We start from the raw sequence: 23,594 nt of genomic DNA on the forward strand, positions 1-23,594 counted from the left end.
AGTATTAGTAGTAGTAATAGTAGTAGTAGTAGTATTAGTAGTAGTAGTAGTATTAGTAGTAGTAGTAGTAGTATCAGTAGTAGTAGTAGTAGTAGTAGTAGTAGTAGTAGTATAGTAGTAGTAGTAGTAGTAGTAGTAGTAGTAGCAGTAGTAGTAGTAGTAGTAGTAGTATCAGTAGTAACAGTAGTAGTAGTAGTAGTATCAGTAGTAACAGTAGTAGTAGTAGTAGTAGTAGTAGTAGTAGTAGTACCAGTAGTAGTAGTAACAGTAGTGGTAGTAGTATAGCCATGGGGCGAATGCAAATGGAGAACTTGGGACTATAAGGTTCAATCTGCATTTGTGTGGAAATGTAGTTATTGACATAGCCTTGTTCACTACCTATATGGTACTATAATATATATGTATAAATACCCCAATACATGTTGTTGCGTTCAAAATAATAACATTGAAAAATAGTTGACACCATTCAAACCAATTAGGATTCAGAACTTTAAAACAAATTCTCTCAGAATCATCTTTTTGCACATAGAACCTTCTAGTTCCAAGCTCGAGATATGTCAAATACTGATTTGAGGTGTGTTTGGTTTACACATTTGGTTTATACTCCAGGTAGGGGCACTGTTCTCTCTGTCCTGTACGGTCAGCTCCATGGCTCTACCCCTGCCTCTCAGCTCAGCTCCCAGAAGTGGAAGGACTTCATGGCTAAGAGACCCAAGACCTGGTAGGTACTGTATGTGGATCGGCTGTATGTGGATCGATAGGTACTGTATGTGGAGGTACTGTATGGTGGAGGTACTGTATGTGGATCGGGTAGGTATGTGGATCGGTAGGTACTGTATGTGGGAGGTACTGTATGTGGATACGTATGTAGGTACTGTATGTGGATCGGTAGGTACTGTATGTGGATCGGTAGGTACTGTATGTGGATCGGTAGGTACTGTATGTGGATCGGTAGGTACTGTATGTGATGGAGGTACGGTAGGTACTGTATGTGGATCGGTAGGTACTGTATGTGGATCGGTAGGTACTGTATGTGGATCGGTAGGTACTGTATGTGGATCGGTAGGTACTGTATGTGGATCGGTAGGTACTGTATGTGGATCGGTAGGTACTGTATGTGGATCGGTAGGTACTGTATGTGGATCGGTAGGTACTGTATGTGGATCGGTAGGTACTGTATGTGGATCGGTAGGTACTGTATGTGGATCGGTAGGTACTGTATGTGGATCGGTACTATCGGTACTGTATGCTGTATGTGGATCGGTAGGTACTGTGTGGATCGTAGGTACTGTATGTGGATCGTCAGCTACAGCCCGTGTGTGAGAAAAGGGATTGGCTCAGTGCTGGTCCTGGATCGACCGTCACAGAACTAACTGTATAGGAACTATCAAGGCAGAATCAAGGCAACAAGGAGAACCAAGGCACTCGTTATACTGTATAAACGTCCCTAAGCATTCCTATGGCTTTTCTCTACATATAATCTGGATGTGTGTTCTTTATTTTCAACTCATTTTCACCTATTTGGTTTTTGCCATAGTTCCATATGTGGAGGTGAAGGGTGAGAGCGGACACTACTTCCTGTTGGTCCAGGGGTCAGAGGGCGGAGGCTGCAAGGCCCGCATGATACACTCAGCCAATCAGATCAATGGAGCCGCTGCCACGGCAACCGTCAATGGGCTTCTGAAAGAGAATTCGTGTCGTCTTCAGGTAAGAAACTTAAAAAAGAAATGGTGAACAAACAAAGATCTGATATGAAATGTTGTTTACATTATGATCGGTGACTTACCTGTCAATATCACGGACAGTATGAATGGTCTAAAAGTTGAAAAGGACAAGAAGAATCCCTCTAGCTAGCTGATGCTTTGAACGTAATTACAAATGATTTGTAGACTGCAAATTGACTGCAAGCATCCCAAACAGATATAATATTTGACTAAAACATAATCATTTCTAGCCTTGCTTACATTTGCATAAGATCACATATCTCTCTATTCTGCCTGCCAATACTTGGGAACAGATTTCCCAAATTAAAATAACTTGGAGCTGATTTACTGGTGTTTTTACAGTCTTATGTCCAAACATTTTTTTTAAATGAAATAAGGGGGGCCAAAATAAAACCACCCGCGGGCCTCCAGTTGGGGAACCCTGCCCTTACTCTTCTGACTCTTTCCTGGATATCTACCTTCTTTCAGAGATAATAAAGCCCTGTAGAAAAGAGAGACAGACAGTGAAGTGAGTGAAACAGAGGACGAAGAGAGAAGACACAGCAGTGTAGTCTCTCTCTCTTCCTCTCTCTCTTTTCTCTCTCTCTCTCTCTCTTCCTCTCTCTCTTTCTCTCTTTCCTCTCTCTCTTTCTCTCTCTCTTCCTCTCTCTCTCTTCCTCTCTCTCTTTCCTCTCTCTCTTCCCTCTCTCTCTTCCTCTCTCTCTCTCTTTTCTCTCTCTCTCTCTTCCCTCTTCTCTCTCTTTCTCTCTCTTTCCTTCCCTCTCTCTTTCCTTTCCTCTCTCCTCTCTCTTCCCTCTCTCTCTTTCCTCTCTCTTTCTCTCTCTGCTTTCCTCTCTATCTTTCCCTCTCTCTCTTTCTCTCTCTCTTTCTCTCCTCTCTCTCTCTCTCTCTCTCCCCTCCTCTCCTCTCTCCTCCCTCTCTCTTCCTCTCTCTCTTTCCTCTCTTCCCTCTCTCTCTCCCTTCTTTCTCTCTGTCTCTTCTCTCTCTCGCTTTCCTCTGTCTCTTTCCTCTCGCTTTTCCTCTGTCTCTTCCTCTCTCTCTTTCTCTCTCTTTTCCTCCTTTCTCTTTCTATCTTTTCCTCTCTCTCTTTCCTCTCTCTCTTTCATCTCTCTCTCCCTCTCTCTCTCTCTCTCTCTACTCTACCCCTCTCTCTCCCTCTCTTCTACCCTCTCTCTTCCTCTTTTCCTCTTTTCTCTCTCTTTCTCTCTCTCCCTCTCTCTCTCTTTCTCTCTCTCTCTCTTCTCTCTCTCTCTCTCTCCTCTCTCTTTCTTCTCTCTTCCTTCCCTCTCTTTTCCTCTCTCTCTCTTTCCTCTTTCTCTTCCTTCCCTCCTTTCCTCTCTCTCTTTCCTCTTTCTCTCTTCCCCCTCTCTCTCTTTCCTCTCCCTTTCCTCTCTCTCTCTCTTTCTCTCTCTCTCTCTTTCCTCTCTTCCCTCTCTTCCCCTCCCCCTGCTGTGTTAAGCCCTGTGGACTGGGAGCATGCTGTAACAGCCTGTTGTACTCTGTACAGTATAAAGCATGCAGGCTTCCACGTTCAACCAGAGAGCACATTTTGTTCCGTTATGAAATGCCCCAAAAGAAGAAAGATGTTGTACTTTTAAAATATATTTCATGCAGTTAACAGAGGCTCTTATCCAGAGAGACTTACAAAGAGTTTGTTTTCTTTTACACCAACTTTCATGTAGCATTTATTTTCTGAATGAGAACATAACATGGTGAAAGAATTGTTCCCTCTCTTTCTGACTTTAATGACCCTCACTCTGAGCACCTTCAAAGATTAAAGCGTAAGAATGGTTATTTTATACACCGACTCTCATGTGGCATTTTCATTCTCAAAGAGAACATAACAAAATGGTGGAAGAAGCAATAGTGCCTGAAAGGTCTTCCTGTTCCCTTCGCTCTCTGTAGGAGTTTATTATATAGAAACCTTAAGGAAAAACCTTGACTCCTGAAAGAGAGTCTCTCTCTCTCTCTCTCTCTCTCTCTCTCTCTCTCTCGCTCTCTCGCTCGAGCCTCAGTCACTGCAGTGTAAAGTAGGAACCCTGTCAGTCCATTTGGGCCGAAGTCGAGCCTCAGTCACTGCAGTGTAAAGATACCCTGTCGGTCCATTTGGGCCTATTTCAAGCCTCAGTCACTGCCAGTAGTTACCCTGTCAGTCCATTTGGGCCTATTTCAAGCCTCAGTCACTGCAGTGTAAAGTAGATACCCTGTCGGTCCATTTGGGCCTAAGTCGAGCCTCAGTCACTGCAGTGTTTAGTAGTTACCCTGTCAGTCCATTTGGGCCTATTTCGAGCCTCAGTCACTGCAGTGTAAAGTAGATACCCTGTGGGTCCATTTGGGCCTAAGTCGAGCCTCAGTCACTGCAGTGTTTAGTAGTTACCCTGTCAGTCCATTTGGGCCTAAGTCGAGCCTCAGTCACTGCAGTGTAAAGTAGATACCCTGTCAGTCCATTTGGGCCTAAGTCGAGCCCTCAGTCACTGCAGTGTAAAGTAGATACCCTGTCAGTCCATTTGGGCCTAAGTCGAGCCTCAGTCACTGCAGTGTAAAGTAGATACCCTGTCAGTCCATTTGGGCCTAAGTCGAGCCTCAGTCACTGCAGTGTAAAGTAGATACCCTGTCAGTCCATTTGGGCCTAAGTCGAGCCTCAGTCACTGCAGTGTAAAGTAGATACCCTGTCAGTCCATTTGGGCCTAAGTCGAGCCTCAGTCACTGCAGTGTAAAGTAGATACCCTGTCAGTCCATTTGGGCCTAAGTCGAGCCTCAGTCACTGCAGTGTAAAGTAGATACCCTGTCGGTCCATTTGGGCCTAAGTCGAGCCTCAGTCACTGCAGTGTAAAGTAGATACCATGTCAATAGTGCTGTGTTTGCTTGGAACTTCAGAATCAAATCAAATGTTATTAGTCACATGCACCGAATACAACAGGTGTAGGTAGACCTTACAGTGAATTGCTTACTTACAAGACCCTTAACCAACAATGCAGTTTAAAAAATATGAATAAGAATAAGATTAAAGTTTTATACAGTTAAAGTAATGTTAATTAATGTAGACCTAATATGATATCATGAGTCATGTGTCAATTTATTGAGAAAGGGTGAGTCAACCCAGAAGGCCAGACTGATTGATTGTTGTGGTTTAAACATCTTTTCAATCTTCATTGATTAATAAAACTGGAAACACTTATCTCCCTCACTAGCTTTAAGCATCAGCTGTCAGAGCAGCTCACAGATTACTGCACCTGTACATAGCCCACCTATAATTTATCCCAAACAACTACCTCTTCCCTACTGTATTTATTTATTTATTTAGCTCCTTTGCACCCCATTATTTTTGTTTCTACTTTGCACATTCTTCCATTGTAAATCTACCATTCCAGTGTTTTACTTGCTATATTGTATTTACTTTGCCACCATGGCCTTTTTTTGCCTTTACCTCCCTTATTACATTTACATTTAAGTCATTTAGCAGATGTTTGTTTTATCCAGAGTAACTTACTGTGGTGCATTCGAACCTTTATGACATCCAGTGTAAACAGAACTTTTACAATAGTCTATCTGGTTAAATAAAGGTGAAATTTTAATAAAAATAAAGCAATGCATTATTATCCTATCCTAGGTCTCCTTAAAATGCAGTGTGCTTGTTTCAGGTGTCCCCTTAATCAGTGTCTTGTACCTCACTTGTCTCCTTAATGCATGTACATTGTATTAAACTTTTTTCTCCTGTAATGCAGTGTGTATGTTTGTTTTACTCCCTGTGTAACTCAGGTGCTTGTATGTATGTCTCGAACTGCAGCTTTGTCTTGTATTAAGGTCCCTGTCTGTAAAATGAGAACTTGTATTAAACTCCCCTGTCTCCTGGTTAAATACAGTGTGAAATAAAACTAAAGTCTCCTTAATGCAGTGTGCTTGTATTAAACTCCCTGTCTCCTTAATGCAGTGTGCAGTATTAAACTCCCCTGTCTCCTTAATGCAGTATTAAACTCCCTGTCTCCTTAATGCAGTATTAAACTCCCTGTCTCCTTAATGCAGTGTGCTTGTATTAAACTCCCTGTCTCCTTAATGCAGTATTAAACTCCCTGTCTCCTTAATGCAGTATTAAACTCCCCTGTCTCCTTAATGCAGTGTGCTTGTATTAAACTCCCTGTCTCCTTAATGCAGTATTAAACTCCCTGTCTCCTTAATGCAGTGTGCTTGTATTAAACTCCCCTGTCTCCTTAATGCAGTGTGCTTGTATTAAACTCCCTGTCTCCTTAATGCAGTGTGCTTGTATTAAACTCCCCTGTCTCCTTAATGCAGTGTGCTTGTACTCCCTGTCTCCTTAATGCAGTGTGCTTGTATTAAACTCCCTGTCTCCTTAATGCAGTGTGCTTGTATTAAACTCCCTGTCTCCTTAATGCAGTGTGCTTGTATTAAACTCCCTGTCTCCTTAATGCAGTGTGCTTGTATTAAACTCCCTGTCTCCTTAATGCAGTGTGCTTGTATTAAACTCCCTGTCTCCTTAATGCAGTGTGCTTGTATTAAACTCCCTGTCTCCTTAATGCAGTGTGCTTGTACTCCCCTGTCTCCTTAATGCAGTGTGCTTGTAAACTCCCTGTCTCCTTAATGCAGTGTGCTTGTATTAAACTCCCTGTCTCCTTAATGCAGTGTGCTTGTATTAAACTCCCTGTCTCCTTAATGCAGTGTGCTTGTATTAAACTCCCTGTCTCCTTAATGCAGTGTGCTTGTATTAAACTCCCCTGTCTCCTTAATGCAGTGTGCTTGTATTAAACTCCCTGTCTCCTTAATGCAGTGTGCTTGTATTAAACTCCCTGTCTCCTTAATGCAGTGTGCTTGTATTAAACTCCCTGTCTCCTTAATGCAGTGTGCTTGTATTCAAACTCCCCTGTCTCCTTAATGCAGTATTAAACTCCCTGTCTCCTTAATGCAGTGTGCTTAAACTCCCTGTCTCCTTAATGCAGTGTGCTTGTACTCCCTGTCTCCTTAATGCAGTGTGCTTGTATTAAACTCCCTGTCTCCTTAATGCAGTGTGCTTGTATTAAACTCCCTGTCTCCTTAATGCAGTATTAAACTCCCTGTCTCCTTAATACAGTGTGCTTGTATTAAACTCCCTGTCTCCTTAATGCAGTATTAAACTCCCTGTCTCCTTAATGCAGTGTGCTTGTATTAAACTCCCTGTCTCCTTAATGCAGTGTGCTTGTATTAAACTCCCTGTCTCCTTAATGCAGTGTGCTTGTATTAAACTCCCTGTCTCCTTAATGCAGTGTGCTTGTACTCCCTGTCTCCTTAATGCAGTGTGCTTGTACTCCCTGTCTCCTTAATACAGTGTGCTTGTATTAAACTCCCCTGTCTCCTTAATGCAGTGTGCTTGTATTAAACTCCCCTGTCTCCTTAATGCAGTGTGCTTGTATTAAACTCCCCTGTCTCCTTAATGCAGTGTGCTTGTATTATTAAACTCCCCTGTCTCCTTAATGCAGTGTGCTTGTATTAAACTCCCCTGTCTCCTTAATGCAGTGTGCTTGTATTAAACTCCCCTGTCTCCTTAATGCAGTGTGCTTGTATTAAACTCCCCTGTCTCCTTAATGCAGTGTGCTTGTATTAAACTCCCTGTCTCCTTAATGCAGTGTGCTTGTATTAAACTCCCCTGTCTCCTTAATGCAGTGTGCTTGTATTAAACTCCCCTGTCTCCTTAATGCAGTGTGCTTGTATTAAACTCCCCTGTTTCCTTAATGCAGTGTGCTTGTATTAAACTCCCCCGTCTCCTTAATGCAGTGTGCTTGTATTAAACTCCCCTGTCTCCTTAATGCAGTGTGCTTAAACTCCCTGTCTCCTTAATGCAGTGTGCTTGTATTAAACTCCCTGTCTCCTTAATACAGTGTGCTTGTATTAAACTCCCCTGTCTCCTTAATGCAGTGTGCTTGTACTCCCCTGTCTCCTTAATGCTTGTATTAAACTCCCTGTCTCCTTAATGCAGTGTATTAAACTCCCCTGTCTCCTTAATGCAGTGTGCTTGTAATAAACTCCCTGTCTCCTTAATGCAGTGTGCTTGTATTAAACTCCCTGTCTCCTTAATGCAGTGTGCTTGTACTCCCCTGTCTCCTTAATGCAGTGTGCTTGTATTAAACTCCCCTGTCTCCTTAATGCAGTGTGCTTGTATTAAACTCCCTGTCTCCTTAATGCAGTGTGCTTGTACTCCCTGTCTCCTTAATGCAGTGTGCTTGTATTAAACTCCCTGTCTCCTTAATACAGTGTGCTTGTGTAAACTCCCCTGTCTCCTTAATGCAGTGTGCTTGTACTCCCTGTCTCCTTAATGCAGTGTGCTTGTATTAAACTCCCCTGTCTCCTTAATGCAGTGTGCTTGTACTCCCTGTCTCCTTAATGCAGTGTGCTTTGTAAACTCCCCTGTCTCCTTAATGCAGTGTGCTTGTATTAAACTCCCCTGTCTCCTTAATGCAGTGTGCTTGTAATAAACTCCCTGTCTCCTTAATGCAGTGTGCTTGTATTAAACTCCCCTGTCTCCTTAATGCAGTGTGCTTGTATTAAACTCCCTGTCTCCTTAATGCAGTGTGCTTGTATTAAACTCCCTGTCTCCTTAATGCAGTGTGCTTGTACTCCCTGTCTCCTTAATGCAGTGTGCTTGTATTAAACTCCCCTGTCTCCTTAATACAGTGTGCTTGTATTAAACCTGTCTCCTTAATGCAGTGTGCTTGTACTCCCCTGTCTCCTTAATGCAGTGTGCTTGTATTAAACTCCCTGTCTCCTTAATGCAGTGTGCTTGTACTCCCTGTCTCCTTAATGCAGTGTGCTTGTAATAAACTCCCCTGTCTCCTTTATGCAGTGTGCTTGTATTAAACTCCCCTGTCTCCTTAATGCAGTGTGCTTGTATTAAACTCCCCTGTCTCCTTAATGCAGTGTGCTTGTACTCCCTGTCTCCTTAATGCAGTGTGCTTGTATTAAACTCCCTGTCTCCTTAATGCAGGGCTTGTATTAAACTCCCTGCACCTTTGATAGCGTGTGTGTTGTCCCATTCATATGAACTTCATTTGAACTCATAAGCCACGTTACCAGGTTATTGAACATCCTAAATATAACTCCCACGTCTGAGTTATGTTGTTGTTTCAGGTGTGAATAATGTGATTACATCAGGGGGGGGGGAGAGAAACCTGAACACTGCTCTTACTAATGTCACTTATTTTATTCAACCTTATTAAACTCTACCCATGCAAAACCTGCTGATTTAGAAGGTCCTGTGTAGATTGTATTTTCAACCAGCAACTATCAGGAAGTATCACGGATCACACATCACATTTTTTTACAGTGTTACTTTCATCAGCTGTTGTACAATATCATGCAAAACACAGGAAAAACTGAATTTTGACTGCAGTGGGCCTTTAATAAAATAAGTAATACTAGCGAGAGCAGTGTGCGGGTTTCTCTTTTCTCTGATGTTATTGAGAAGGGTTCAGCCAATTGATTGATAAAGCAGTCCACTTGGTCTCTTCTCCCAGGTTCCACCACTACAGACTGGCTGTACTCCCTGCCCTGTCTCCATGGAGACCAACTGCTACAGAGGGAGAGGAAGTTGGCCGAGGTGCAGACTCTGGTCCTAAAGGAGTGCCTGAGTAAGTACAACATCATATTTTATTCATCCTTTATTTAGCCAGGTAAGCATCGTTGAGATAAAAAATCAAAATAAAAGATTTTTCAAGCGGAATCATGTCTGACGCAGAATATATATTAAAATGTCTGTACTCGGCACACTGTTTCCATTTGCAGTGAGCTTTATTGCCACCAAATAGAGCCTAGTTAATGTATTTTTTTATTGCAGTTTATTTAACCAGCTATTTTATTGAAAACATTCTATTTGACAACAAAAAAACATATCTAGCATAGTTTAATAAAGCAAGTCAGTCTGTGTAGCAGCCAGACAGGGAGGTGGTTCCTCCAGTCTGTGTAGCAGTAGTAGGTTAAAGCAGTCTGTGTAGCAGACAGGTAGGTGGTTCCTCCAGTATTAAAGTCAGTCTGTGTAGCAGCCAGACAGGTAGGTGGTTCCTCCAGTATTAAAGTCAGTCTGTGTAGCAGCCAGACAGGTAGGTGGTTCCTCCAGTATTAAAGTCAGTCTGTGTAGCAGCCAGTCAGGTAGGTGGTTCCTCCAGTATTAAAGTCAGTCTGTGTAGCAGCCAGACAGGTAGGTGGTTCCTCCAGTATTAAAGTCAGTCTGTGTAGCAGCCAGTCAGGTAGGTGGTTCCTCCAGTATTAAAGTCAGTCTGTGTAGCAGCCAGACAGGTAGGTGGTTCCTCCAGTATTAAAGTCAGTCTGTGTAGCCAGACAGGTAGGTGGTTCCTCCAGTATTAAAGTCAGTCTGTATTACAAGGTGGTTCCTCCAGTATTAAAGTCAGTCTGTGTAGCAGCCAGACAGGTAGGTGGTTCCTCCAGTATTAAAGTCAGTCTGTGTAGCAGCCAGACAGGTAGGTGGTTCCTCCAGTATTAAAGTCAGTCTGTAGCAGCCAGACAGGTAGGTGGTTCCTCCAGTATTAAAGTCAGTCTGTGTAGCAGCCAGACAGGTAGGTGGTTCCTCCAGTATTAAAGTCAGTCTGTGTAGCAGCCAGACAGGTAGGTGGTTCCTCCAGTATTAAAGTCAGTCTGTGTAGCAGCCAGACAGGTAGGTGGTTCCTCCAGTATTAAAGTCAGTCTGTGTAGCAGCCAGACAGGTAGGTGGTTCCTCCAGTATTAAAGTCAGTCTGTGTAGCAGCCAGACAGGTAGGTGGTTCCTCCAGTATTAAAGTCAGTCTGTGTAGCAGCCAGACAGGTAGGTGGTTCCTCCAGTATTAAAGTCAGTCTGTGTAGCAGCCAGTATTAAAGTCAGGTAGCCAGACAGGTAGGTGGTTCCTCCAGTATTAAAGTCAGTCTGTATAGTAGCCAGACAGGTAGGTGGTTCCTCCAGTATTAAAGTCAGTCTGTATAGCAAACAGGTAGGTGGTTCCCAATAACATCAAGCATCCTCACGCTACAGAAACCTGGGTCTCCAGCCTGTATGGCCCATCCTGGCATCAAGGACTGTATCGTAGCCAGAGACTACTTACTGACTACTTCTGGCTCGGACAAGGCTACTTACTGACTACTCTCGTTATTCCATATTGACTAGGACGTAGAGAAGAGGCAGAGAAGCCGGCTTCAATACCAGTCAATGACCTGAAGATCTTGCTCAGCCTGGCCAGAGAACAGTACCTCAAGATGCATGACTCTACCCTGCCTAAAGCCTCTACCCTGCCTAAAGCCTCCAGTCTGCCCAGAGTTGAGCCCTGTGGAGCAGAGGAGGTGAACCTCACTACGAAGACGACAGGTATTCTGCTGTTCCAGTCCTCCTTACTCCCCGTAACACAGCTCAGTAACTTTTACAGTGCATTCAGGAAGTATTCAGACCCCTTGACTTTTTCACATTTTGTTACGTTACAGCCTTATTCTAAATTGGATTAAATAGTCCCCCGCCCCCTTCATCAATCTACAAACATTACCCCATAATGACAAAGCAAAACCTGGGTTTTAGAGATGTTTGCTAATTTATAAAAAATAAAATGGAAATATCACATTTACGTAAGTATTCAGACCCTTAACTCAGTACTTTGTTGAAGCACCTTTGACAGAGATTACGGCCTGGAGTCTTCTTGTGTATGACGCTACAAGCTTGGCACACCTGTATTTGGGAGTTTCTCACATTCTTTTCTGCAGATCCTCTCAAGCTCTGTCAGGTTGGATGGGGAGCGTCGCTGCACAGCTATTTTCAGGTCTCTCCAGAGATGTTCGATCAGGTTCAAGTCCGGGCTCTGGCTTGGCCATTCAAGGAAATTCTGAGACTTGTCCCGAAGCCACTCCTGCGTTGTCTTGGCTGTTTGCTTAGAGTCGTTGTCCTGTTGGAAGGTGACCCTTCGCCCTTCGAGGTCCTGAGAGCTCTGGAGCAGGATTTCATCAAGGATCTCTCTGTACTTTGCTCTGTTCATCTTTCCCTCGATCCTAACTAGTCTCCCAGTCCCTCTCTGAAAAACATCCCCACAGCATGATGCTGCCACCACCATGCTTCACTTGTAGGGATGGTGACAGGTTTCCTCCAGACGTGAGGTTTTGCATTCAGGCCAAAGTGTTCAATCTCGTTTTCATCAGACCAGTGAATCTCGTTTCTCATGGTTTGAGAGTCATTTAGGTGCCTTTTGGCCACATTATTATAAAGGCTTTATTGGGGGAGTGCTGCGGAGATGGTTGTCCTTATGAAAGATTCTCCCATCTCCACAGAGAAACTCTGGAGCTCTGTCAGAGTGACCATTGGGTTCTTGGTCACCTCCCTGACCAAGGCCCTTGCTCATTTTGGCCGGGTGGCCAGCTCTAGGAAGAGTCTTGGTTGTTCGAACTTCTTCCATTTAAGAATGATGGAGGCCATGGTGTTCTTGGGGGCCTTCAGTGCTGCAGAAATGTTTTGGTACCCTTCCCCAGATGTGTGCCTCGACACAATCCTGTCTCGGAGCTCTACAGACAATTCCTTTGACCTCATGGCTTGGTTTTTGCTCTGACATGCACTGTCAACTGTGGGACCTTATATAGACAGGTTTATGCCTTTCTAAATGATCTCCAATAAATTGAATTTACCACAAATGGACTCCAATCAAGTTGTAGAAAAATCTCAAGGATGAACAATGGAAACACCTGAACTCAATTTCGAAGTCTCATAGCAAAGGGTCTGAATACTTATGTAAATCGGTTATTTCTGTTTTTTATTCTTTAAACATTTGGCACAAAAAAAATCTTTACTTGTTTTCGCTTTGTCATTAATGGGTATTGATTTTAAAAAACAAAAACAATTTTAGAATAAGGCTGTAACGTAACAAAATGTGGAAAAAGTCAAGGTGTCTGAACACTTTCTGAATACACTGTATTTGCCATCTCTAAAACTGACTCCTTCTAGAAACCTCGACTGATAAAACAAAAATGACTCTTTTCCCATTCCAATGTAGAGTTCATTAAACACTCCCAACATGCTGATTGGCCAGAGAGAAGTGTTCTGCAGAACTATGAGAACCTCCAGAGGACTCGTCAGAAGCTGAGGTAAACTTGAATAATGCTCTTCACATCGGTACATACATCTCTCTTCCGTCAACAATAAGCAAGCAAGGTGGCTTATGGGAATGGAGAGTCCGACAGTATCTTTGGTTCCTCACACGTGACTCGTTTAACCATCTCATCTTTGGTCTCCTCCCTTCACAGGTTTGGTCTGCTGTCTGGCAGCTCATCTGACTGTCTGCTGGGGCCTAAAGACATCCAGGGTCAGAGAACCACCCCAGCCTTGCTGGATGCCAAAGAGCTGCTTAGACACTTCACACCAGACGGCCTGCCCACCGGAGATCTGCAGCCTCTATTAGTCCAGAGACTAGGGTAACTCTGTTAGTCTGGAGACTAGGGTAACTCTGTTAGTCCGGAGACTAGGGTAACTCTATTAGTCTGGAGACTAGGGTAAGTCTATTAGTCTGGAGACTAGGGTAACTCTATTAGTCCGGAGACTAGGGTAACTCTGTTAGTCTGGAGACTAGGGTAACTCTATTAGTCCAGAGACTAGGGTAACTCTGTTAGTCTGGAGACTAGGGTAACTCTGTTAGTCCGGAGACTAGGGTAACTCTATTAGTCTGGAGACTAGGGTAAGTCTATTAGTCTGGAGACTAGGGTAACTCTATTAGTCCGGAGACTAGGGTAACTCTGTTAGTCTGGAGACTAGGGTAACTCTATTAGTCCAGAGACTAGGGTACCTCTGTTAGTCTGGTGACTAGGGTAACTCTGTTAGTCAGGGTAACTCTATTAGTCTGGAGACTAGCGTAACTCTGTTAGTCTGGAGACTAGGGTACCTCTGTTAGTCTGGAGACTAGGGTACCTCTGTTAGTCTGGAGACTAGGGTACCTCTGTTAGTCTGGAGACTAGGGTACCTCTATTAGTCTGGAGACTAGGGTACCTCTATTAGTCTGGAGACTAGGGTAACTGTTAGTCCGGAGACTAGGGTAACTCTGTTAGTCTGGAGACTAGGGTAACTCTGTTAGTCTGGAGACTAGGGTAACTCTATTAGTCTGGAGACTAGGGTAACTCTGTTAGTCCAGAGACTAGGGTAACTCTATTTGTCAGGGTAACTCTATTAGTCTGGAGACTAGGGTAACTCTATTAGTCCAGAGACTAGGGTAACTCTGTTAGTCTGGAGACTAGGGTACCTCTGTTAGTCTGGAGACTAGGGTACCTCTATTAGTCTGGAGACTAGGGTACCTCTATTAGTCTGGAGACTAGGGTAACTGTTAGTCCGGAGACTAGGGTAACTCTATTAGTCCAGAGACTAGGGTAACTCTGTTAGTCTGGAGACTAGGGTAACTCTATTAGTCCAGAGACTAGGGTACCTCTGTTAGTCTGGAGACTAGGGTAACTCTATTAGTCCAGAGACTAGGGTAACTCTGTTAGTCTGGAGACTAGGGTAACTCTGTTAGTCTGGAGACTAGGGTAACTCTGTTAGTCTGGAGACTAGGGTAACTATTAGTCCAGAGACTAGGGTAACTCTAGAGAGTTGTTCAATTCAGATACTGTTCAGATACTGTTCAGTTCAGATACTGTTCAATTCAGATACTGTTCAGTTCAGATACTTTAGGGAGTTGTTCAAAGGCATTGTGGTTTGACTCATTCTCTCTCTACTACAGAAGGTTGTCTAACGTATTTAGATGTACAACAGCTTCTCAGCCTCCCTGGTTAATTTATATGTGTCTGAGTGCTCCAAAGTAGTTAACACTAACCAGGAGGAAGAGCAGCTCTATCTTGTCGAGGTTGAGCTTGAGGTGCTGAACCGACATCCAAGCTGAGATATCTGCCAGGCACGCAGAGATGGGTGTCAGGAGGAGGGAAGGAGAAAAGTAGCTGAGTGTCATCGTCATAGCAGTGATAGGAGAGACCAGGATATGACGGAGCCGAGAGACTTGGTATATAGAGAGAAGAGGGCCTAGAACCGAGCCCTGGGGGACACCAGTTGATGAGAGTACGCATCATATCGAAAGTAAACTTGGAGTCAGGCGATGATATGTTGTGTGGTCCTCCCACTACGACTTGGGTAAACCATGCAGCTACAGATTAAATAAATGATGATGATGAACTTCACAGGAGTGGTTAAAGTGCACGGTGATGACACGGATAGAACAATGAGTCAAATATTTCACTGGATGTAGAAATCTGAAGCATCCGGTTGGCTTTTCCGCTCACTACCGAATATGGTGATGAGAGGAAGCCCAGTGGCCGGCAGTGGATTTTGGCCAATATTCTGCAAATTTTCCTCGTCAATGAAGCATTTGATCTCAATACAGTTTTCTGTTCACAAAACTAGAATCTGTTATGAACAGAGTGGACTACGATTAGTAGACTTTGCCCTTTGCCAAAATATATATATTTGTTTGCGTTGTTTAGAAGGAGTGCAAGGGTGAATTGACTTATTGGGTACGCCTACTTCACAAAGTAGGCGTTCCCTAACGGAAATATGCAAATACATGCTAGAACACACCAATGGGCTCTCGCCTAGCTCATCCTTGGCTCTGCCCACTATGATGCATTTGCTCCCATTGGACACGACAGGCTGTGGTCTATCTTCGGTTAGTTATACAAATCTTTGGCGATGAGCTTGATGCTCCTTTCCAATAAGTATCTATGGTCTTATTCTGGTGACGTGATGATCGACGCTTGACTGCCGATTTGACAAATATAGATATTCTCGCTGTTATCCATAATGATCTCATCATGTCGACTAGTCTACCCACACAGCTGTTGGCTAGAGCGTACGTACATACTAAGACCAGAATAGGCACGTTTGCTGTTTAAAACAGTCTTTCTGACAGAAACTGATCAGTAGAGTTGAAAATACAATGGAAACACATTGAACTTTAGATTTTTGAAAACTTAAAACAAAGAAGTACATTTTATGTGCACTACATCATCACGTACTGATGTTTATCCACAACAAGTCAGTTTGGTGGGAAAATGCGCATATTTTCTTGTGGATTTTAAATATTTTTCAAATATTTGCATGAAAATATGGATGGAAACCCAGCTACTGAGGGGAGCTCAACAACGGGACAATCTGTCTGACCCCCCCTCAATCTGTCTGACCCCCCTCAATCTGTCTGACCACCCCCTCTCAATCTGTCTGACCACCCCCCAATCTGTCTGACCACCCCCCAATCTGTCTGACCACCCCTCAATCTGTCTGACCACCCCCCTCAATCTGTCTGACCCCCCTCAATCTGTTTGACCCCCCAATCTGTCTGACCACCCCCTCAATCTGTCTGACCCCCCTCAATCTGTTTGACCACCCCCCTCTCAATCTGTCTGACACCCCCTCAATCTGTCTGACACCCCCCAATCTGTCTGACCACCCCCCAATCTGTCTGACCCCCTCAATCTGTCTGACCCCCCTCAATCTGTCTGACCCCCCTCAATCTGTCTCACCCCCCCAATCTGTCTGACCCCCCTCAATCTGTCTGACCCCCTCAATCTGTCTGACCCCCCCCTCAATCTGTCTGACCCCCCCCTCAATCTGTCTGACCCCCCTCAATCTGTCTGACCCCCCCATTCTATCTGACTAAAGTCTATGAAATGACATTTCAGGCTTCTAATATGGATGTAGAAATGTGTTCTGGCGCTTCAGTGTAACTCCGGGCAAATCAGTTTTGTCACCGTCTGAAACTCTGTTGAATAATCTGTTTCTAACTTTCTCTTCCCTCGAGGAGAATCCACTCCATTCAGCAGACAACTACTCAGTTAGGATGTTTCAGACACCATGTAGCGACGATGATTTCATGTGGCTGTCTACCTCTGATATGCATTCGAATCAAAAGGTTTTCGCCTAATTGAATTCCTCTGATTTATAAAGAGCCTATATCAGACAGTGCTCTTACAGAAGGCAGAGAAGAATATTTAGTCATTAGTCATTTATGTTCATTAAAAGAAACTCAATTAAGAAGCGTTCTAGACATTCGAGCTGTCAGTCCATTAGGAAGTTGTTTTACACACTTAATCAGTTTGGGTGCAGAGGACAGGAGAGTTTAGTTTCACTTCAGATCGCTGCAGTACTGTGTGTTCTTCGCTGCAGTACTGTGTGTTCTTCACTGCAGTACTGTGTGTTCTTCACTGCAGTACTGTGTGTTCTTCGCTGCAGTACTGTGTGTTCTTCACTGCAGTACTGTGTGTTCTTCACTGCAGTACTGTGTGTTCTTCGCTGCAGTACTGTGTGTTCTTCACTGCAGTACTGTGTGTTCTTCGCTGCAGTACTGTGTGTTTTTCACTGCAGTACTGTGTGTTCTTCTCTGTAGTACTGTGTGTTCTTCTCTGTAGTACTGTGTGTTCTTCACTGCAGTACTGTGTTCTTCTCTGCAGTACTGTGTGTTCTTCACTGCAGTACTGTGTGTTCTTCACTGCAGTACTGTGTGTTCTTCTCTGCAGTACTGTGTGTTGTTCTCTGTAGTACTGTGTGTTCTTCTCTGCAGTACTGTGTGTTCTTCACTGCAGTACTGTGTGTTCTTCACTGCAGTACTGTGTGTTCTTCACTGCAGTACTGTGTGTTCTTCACTGCAGTACTGTGTGTTCTTCACTGCAGTACTGTGTGTTCTTCACTGCAGTACTGTGTGTTCTTCACTGCAGTACTGTGTGTTCTTCACTGCAGTACTGTGTGTTCTTCACTGCAGTACTGTGTGTTGTTCTCTGTAGTACTGTGTGTTCTTCTCTGTAGTACTGTGTGTTCTTCTCTGCAGTACTGTGTGTTCTCTGCAGTACTGTGTGTTCTTCACTGCAGTACTGTGTGTTATTCGCTGTAGTTATTCGCTGTACAATAATGTGTCTCTGTGTGTTTCCAGGGGAAATACATTCCAGATGTCTCCAGACTTGACCCCCAGGAAAGTGACCCAGATCCCCTTCAGCCAAGCAGCCAGCTCCCACTACCATGGACTAGAGTAGGTGTCTTTATACATACAGGACACTACCATGGACTAGAGTAGGTGTCTTTATACATACAGGACACTTGGACTATAGGTGTCATACAGGACACTACCATGGACTAGAGTAGGTGTCTTTATACATACAGGACACTACCATGGACTAGAGTAGGTGTCTTTATACATACAGGACACTACCATGGACTAGAGTAGGTGTCTTTATACATACAGGACACTACCATGGACTAGAGTAGGTGTCTTCATACATACAGGACACTACCATGGACTAGAGTAGGTGTCTTTATACATACAGGACACTACCATGGACTAGAGTAGGTGTCTTTATACATACAGGACACTACCATGGACTAGAGTAGGTGTCTTTATACATACAGGACACTACCATGGACTATACATACAGGACCCTACCATGGACTAGAGTAGGTGTCTTTATACATACAGGACACTACCATGGACTATACATACAGGACCCTACCATGGACTAGAGTAGGTGTCTTTATACATACAGGACACTACCATGGACTAGAGTAGGTGTCTTTATACATACAGGACACTACCATGGACTATACATACAGGACACTACCATGGACTAGAGTAGGTGTCTTTATACATACAGGACACTACCATGGACTAGAGTAGGTGTCTTTATACATACAGGACACTACCATGGACTATACATACAGGACACTACCATGGACTAGAGTAGGTGTCTTTATACATACAGGACACTACCATGGACTAGAGTAGGTGTCTTTATACATACAGGACACTACCATGGACTAGAGTAGGTGTCTTTATACATACAGGACACTACCATGGACTAGAGTAGGTGTCTTTATACATACAGGACACTACTGATCTAGAGTCAGCTCTCTTTTTAAGAGATGTCTCCTAAACTACCTCCTAAAGGTTGATACCCCATCTGAGTGGTACAGTGTAAAGAGACTGATCTAGAGTCAGCTCTCTCTTTAAGAGATGTCTCCCAAACTACCTCCTAAAGGTTGATACCCCATCTGAGTGGTACAGTGTAAAGAGACTGATCTAGAGTCAGCTCTCTCTTTAAGAGATGTCTCCCAAACTACCTCCTAAAGGTTAATTCCCCATCTGAGTGGTACAGTGTAAAGAGACTGATCTAGAGTCAGCTCTCTCTTTAAGAGGTTGATGCCCCATCTGAGTGGTACGGTATAAAGAGACTGATCTAGAGTCAGCTCTCTCTTTAAGAGGTTGATGCCCCATCTGAGTGGTACAGTATAAAGAGACTGATTTAGAGTCAGCTCTCTCTTTAAGAGGTTGATGCCCCATCTGAGTCCACACGGTCCTGCAAGAATTACCTTAATTACCGTAATACCCGCACAGCGTTTTTGCTCTATTAGACACATTTGAAAATGAAAGGCTTTTAAAATATCCACACATTTGTGAATCATTGCATTAATACTATGTGCAACACTATGTGCAATATGGTTTAGTGAGAAAATCCTGTGTAGTTTGAATTGCGATCCTTATTTTGTTAGCCCGTATACTATGGTATTTACGGTATGCTAATAGCTGCACCAACACATGAAGCAGGAATGTGTTTTGGACATACCACATCCACGGAGTTAACAGAAAAGTTACAAATCAAATTTTGAAGAGAGATTGATCTCACTAGACTTATTTTACTCGTGTAAATGGCACCTAAGAGACTTTAACAAGTCGAGGCCTAGTCTCTCTCTCTCTCTCTCTTTATGCTAATTTAGTCCTGATCTTTCAGTCTTGTGAATGTTGATGTTCCTTCTGGAACCCTCCCCCTGCTCTTTTATACTTTATCTACTACCAAGTACTGGCTTATTGACTGGCCCTTCTCCCTGGACCTCTGTGTTGAATCACTAAGGTCTCTCTTCTCCCTGGACCTCTGTGTTGAATCACTAAGGTCTCTCTTCTCCCTGGACCTCTGTGTTGAATCACTAAGGTCTCTCTTCTCCCTGGACCTCTGTGTTGAATCACTAAGGTCTCTCTTCTCCCTGGACCTCTGTGTTGAATCACTAAGGTCTCTCTTCTCCCTGGACCTCTGTGTTGAATCACTAAGGTCTCTCTTCTCCCTGGTCCAGACCTGTCTCTGTGTTGAATCACTAAGGTCTCTCTTCTCCCTGGACCTCTGTGTTGAATCACTAAGGTCTCTCTTCTCCCTGGTCCAGACCTGTCTCTGTGTTGAATCACTAAGGTCTCTCTTCTCCCTGGTCCAGACCTGTCTCTGTGTTGAATCACTAAGGTCTCTCTTCTCCCTGGACCTCTGTGTTGAATCACTAAGGTCTCTCTTCTCCCTGGTCCAGACCTGTCTCTGTGTTGAATCACTAAGGTCTCTCTTCTCCCTGGTCCAGACCTGTCTCTGTGTTGAATCACTAAGGTCTCTCTTCTCCCTGGACCTCTGTGTTGAATCACTAAGGTCTCTCTTCTCCCTGGTCCAGACTGGTCTCTGTGTTGAATCACTAAGGTCTCTCTTCTCCCTGGACCTCTGTGTTGAATCACTAAGGTCTCTCTTCTCCCTGGACCTCTGTGTTGAATCACTAAGGTCTCTCTTCTCCCTGGTCCAGACCGGTCTCTGTGTTGAATCACTAAGGTCTCTCTTCTCCCTGGTCCAGACCTGTCTCTGTGTTGAATCACTAAGGTCTCTCTTCTCCCTGGACCTCTGTGTTGAATCACTAAGGTCTCTCTTCTCCCTGGACCTCTGTGTTGAATCACAGGTCTCTCTTCTCCCTGGTCCAGGCCTGTCTCTGTGTTGAATCACTAAGGTCTCTCTTCTCCCTGGTCCTCTGTGTTGAATCACTAAGGTCTCTCTTCTCCCTGGACCTCTGTGTTGAATCACTAAGGTCTCTCTTCTCCCTGGACCAGACCTGTCTCTGTGTTGAATCACTAAGGTCTCTCTTCTCCCTGGTCCTCTGTGTTGAATCACTAAGGTCTCTCTTCTCCCTGGTCCTCTGTGTTGAATCACAGGTCTCTCTTCTCCCTGGACCTCTGTGTTGAATCACTAAGGTCTCTCTTCTCCCTGGTCCAGACCTGTCTCTGTGTTGAATCACTAAGGTCTCTCTTCTCCCTGGACCTCTGTGTTGAATCACTAAGGTCTCTCTTCTCCCTGGACCTCTGTGTTGAATCACTAAGGTCTCTCTTCTCCCTGGTCCAGACCTGTCTCTGTGTTGAATCACTAAGGTCTCTCTTCTCCCTGGACCTCTGTGTTGAATCACTAAGGTCTCTCTTCTCCCTGGTCCAGACCTGTCTCTGTGTTGAATCACTAAGGTCTCTCTTCTCCCTGGACCTCTGTGTTGAATCACTAAGGTCTCTCTTCTCCCTGGACCTCTGTGTTGAATCACTAAGGTCTCTCTTCTCCCTGGTCCAGACCTGTCTCTGTGTTGAATCACTAAGGTCTCTCTTCTCCCTGGACCTCTGTGTTGAATCACTAAGGTCTCTCTTCTCCCTGGACCTCTGTGTTGAATCACTAAGGTCTCTCTTCTCCCTGGACCAGTCCTGTCTCTGTGTTGAATCACTAAGGTCTCTCTTCTCCCACCTCTGTGTTGAATCACTAAGGTCTCTCTTCTCCCTGGACCTCTGTGCTGAATCACTAAGGTCTCTCTTCTCCCTGGTCCAGACTGGTCTCTGTGTTGAATCACTAAGGTCTCTCTTCTCCCTGGTCCAGACCTGTCTCTGTGTTGAATCACTAAGCTCTCTCTTCTCCCTGGACCTCTGTGTTGAATCACTAAGGTCTCTCTTCTCCCTGGACCTCTGTGTTGAATCACTAAGGTCTCTCTTCTCCCTGGACCTCTGTGTTGAATCACTAAGGTCTCTCTTCTCCCTGGTCCAGACCTGTCTCTGTGTTGAATCACTAAGGTCTCTCTTCTCCCTGGACCTCTGTGTTGAATCACTAAGGTCTCTCTTCTCCCTGGACCTCTGTGTTGAATCACTAAGGTCTCTCTTCTCCCTGGACCTCTGTGTTGAATCACTAAGGTCTCTCTTCTCCCTGGTCCAGACCTGTCTCTGTGTTGAATCACTAAGGTCTCTCTTCTCCCTGGTCCTCTGTGTTGAATCACTAAGGTCTCTCTTCTCCCTGGTCCAGACCTGTCTCTGTGTTGAATCACTAAGGTCTCTCTTCTCCCTGGTCCAGTCCTGTCTCTGTGTTGAATCACTAAGTTCTCTCTTCTCCCTGGACCTCTGTGTTGAATCACTAAGTTCTCTCTTCTCCCTGGACCTCTGTGTTGAATCACTAAGGTCTCTCTTCTCCCTGGTCCAGACCTGTCTCTGTGTTGAATCACTAAGGTCTCTCTTCTCCCTGGTCCTCTGTGTTGAATCACTAAGGTCTCTCTTCTCCCTGGTCCAGACCTGTCTCTGTGTTGAATCACTAAGGTCTCTCTTCTCCCTGGTCCAGACCTGTCTCTGTGTTGAATCACTAAGGTCTCTCTTCTCCCTGGACCTCTGTGTTGAATCACTAAGGTCTCTCTTCTCCCTGGACCTCTGTGTTGAATCACTAAGGTCTCTCTTCTCCCTGGACCTCTGTGTTGAATCACTAAGGTCTCTCTTCTCCCTGGACCTCTGTGTTGAATCACTAAGGTCTCTCTTCTCCCTGGACCTCTGTGTTGAATCACTAAGGTCTCTCTTCTCCCTGGTCCAGACCTGTCTCTGTGTTGAATCACTAAGGTCTCTCTTCTCCCTGGTCCTCTGTGTTGAATCACTAAGGTCTCTCTTCTCCCTGGACCAGACCTGTCTCTGTGTTGAATCACTAAGGTCTCTCTTCTCCCTCCCAGACCCTCTGTGTTGAATCACTAAGGTCTCTCTTCTCCCTGGACCTCTGTGTTGAATCACTAAGGTCTCTCTTCTCCCTGGACCTCTGTGTTGAATCACTAAGGTCTCTCTTCTCCCTGGTCCAGACCTGTCTCTGTGTTGAATCACTAAGGTCTCTCTTCTCCCTGGACCTCTGTGTTGAATCACTAAGGTCTCTCTTCTCCCTGGACCTCTGTGTTGAATCACTAAGGTCTCTCTTCTCCCTGGTCCAGACCTGTCTCTGTGTTGAATCACTAAGGTCTCTCTTCTCCCTGGTCCAGACCTGTCTCTGTGTTGAATCACTAAGGTCTCTCTTCTCCCTGGACCTCTGTGTTGAATCACTAAGGTCTCTCTTCTCCCTGGTCCAGACCTGTCTCTGTGTTGAATCACTAAGGTCTCTCTTCTCCCTGGACCTCTGTGTTGAATCACTAAGGTCTCTCTTCTCCCTGGTCCAGACCTGTCTCTGTGTTGAATCACTAAGGTCTCTCTTCTCCCTGGTCCTCTGTGTTGAATCACTAAGGTCTCTCTTCTCCCTGGACCTCTGTGTTGAATCACTAAGGTCTCTCTTCTCCCTGGTCCAGACCTGTGTCTGTGTTGAATCACTAAGGTCTCTCTTCTCCCTGGACCAGTCCTGTCTCTGTGTTGAATCACTAAGGTCTCTCTTCTCCCTGGTCCTCTGTGTTGAATCACTAAGGTCTCTCTTCTCCCTGGACCTCTGTGTTGAATCACTAAGGTCTCTCTTCTCCCTGGTCCAGACCTGTCTCTGTGTTGAATCACTAAGGTCTCTCTTCTCCCTGGTCCTCTGTGTTGAATCACTAAGGTCTCTCTTCTCCCTGGTCCAGACCTCTGTGTTGAATCACTAAGGTCTCTCTTCTCCCTGGTCCAGACCTGTCTCTGTGTTGAATCACTAAGGTCTCTCTTCTCCCTGGACCTCTGTGTTGAATCACTAAGGTCTCTCTTCTCCCTGGACCTCTGTGTTGAATCACTAAGGTCTCTCTTCTCCCTGGTCCAGACCTGTCTCTGTGTTGAATCACTAAGGTCTCTCTTCTCCCTGGACCTCTGTGTTGAATCACTAAGGTCTCTCTTCTCC

The 23,594-nt window shown here is 44.6% G+C and overlaps 1 protein-coding gene and 3 long non-coding RNA genes across 5 annotated transcripts in view; all 4 read left to right on the top strand.

Annotated features, from left to right (window-relative positions):
- The window catches only part of LOC127926917 (uncharacterized), a 1,900-nt gene extending 1,181 nt beyond the window's left edge, over positions 1-719 (top strand). The window contains exon 3 of the long non-coding RNA XR_008125432.1: positions 610-719. This is a non-coding gene — a long non-coding RNA (uncharacterized LOC127926917). The remainder of the gene's footprint in view (positions 1-609) is intronic.
- A 161-nt stretch (positions 720-880) lies between these two features.
- On the top strand, positions 881-1,438 carry LOC127926916 (uncharacterized). Of its 2 annotated transcripts, none has more exons than XR_008125430.1 (3): positions 881-934; positions 983-1,213; positions 1,286-1,438. It is a non-coding gene; the product is annotated as an uncharacterized LOC127926916 (long non-coding RNA). The 2 variants fall into 2 exon arrangements; XR_008125431.1 differs by having other exon boundaries at positions 881-913.
- Positions 1,439-1,485: 47 nt separating this feature from the next.
- The window catches only part of LOC118381457 (mdm2-binding protein), a 32,419-nt gene continuing 10,310 nt past the window's right edge, over positions 1,486-23,594 (top strand). Inside the window, exons 1-7 of the mRNA XM_052512550.1 lie at positions 1,486-1,707; positions 5,484-5,493; positions 9,224-9,337; positions 10,861-11,058; positions 12,719-12,809; positions 12,969-13,136; positions 17,621-17,716. Of these exons, the coding sequence (XP_052368510.1) occupies positions 1,486-1,707; positions 5,484-5,493; positions 9,224-9,337; positions 10,861-11,058; positions 12,719-12,809; positions 12,969-13,136; positions 17,621-17,716 (899 nt within the window). The remainder of the gene's footprint in view (positions 1,708-5,483; positions 5,494-9,223; positions 9,338-10,860; positions 11,059-12,718; positions 12,810-12,968; positions 13,137-17,620; positions 17,717-23,594) is intronic.
- Positions 20,483-23,250, top strand: LOC127926918 (uncharacterized). The gene is made up of 3 exons (XR_008125433.1): positions 20,483-20,565; positions 22,043-22,138; positions 23,160-23,250. It is a non-coding gene; the product is annotated as an uncharacterized LOC127926918 (long non-coding RNA).

This window comes from Oncorhynchus keta, unplaced genomic scaffold (assembly GCF_023373465.1).
Source record: "Oncorhynchus keta strain PuntledgeMale-10-30-2019 unplaced genomic scaffold, Oket_V2 Un_contig_862_pilon_pilon, whole genome shotgun sequence".
NCBI lineage: Eukaryota > Metazoa > Chordata > Actinopteri > Salmoniformes > Salmonidae > Oncorhynchus > Oncorhynchus keta.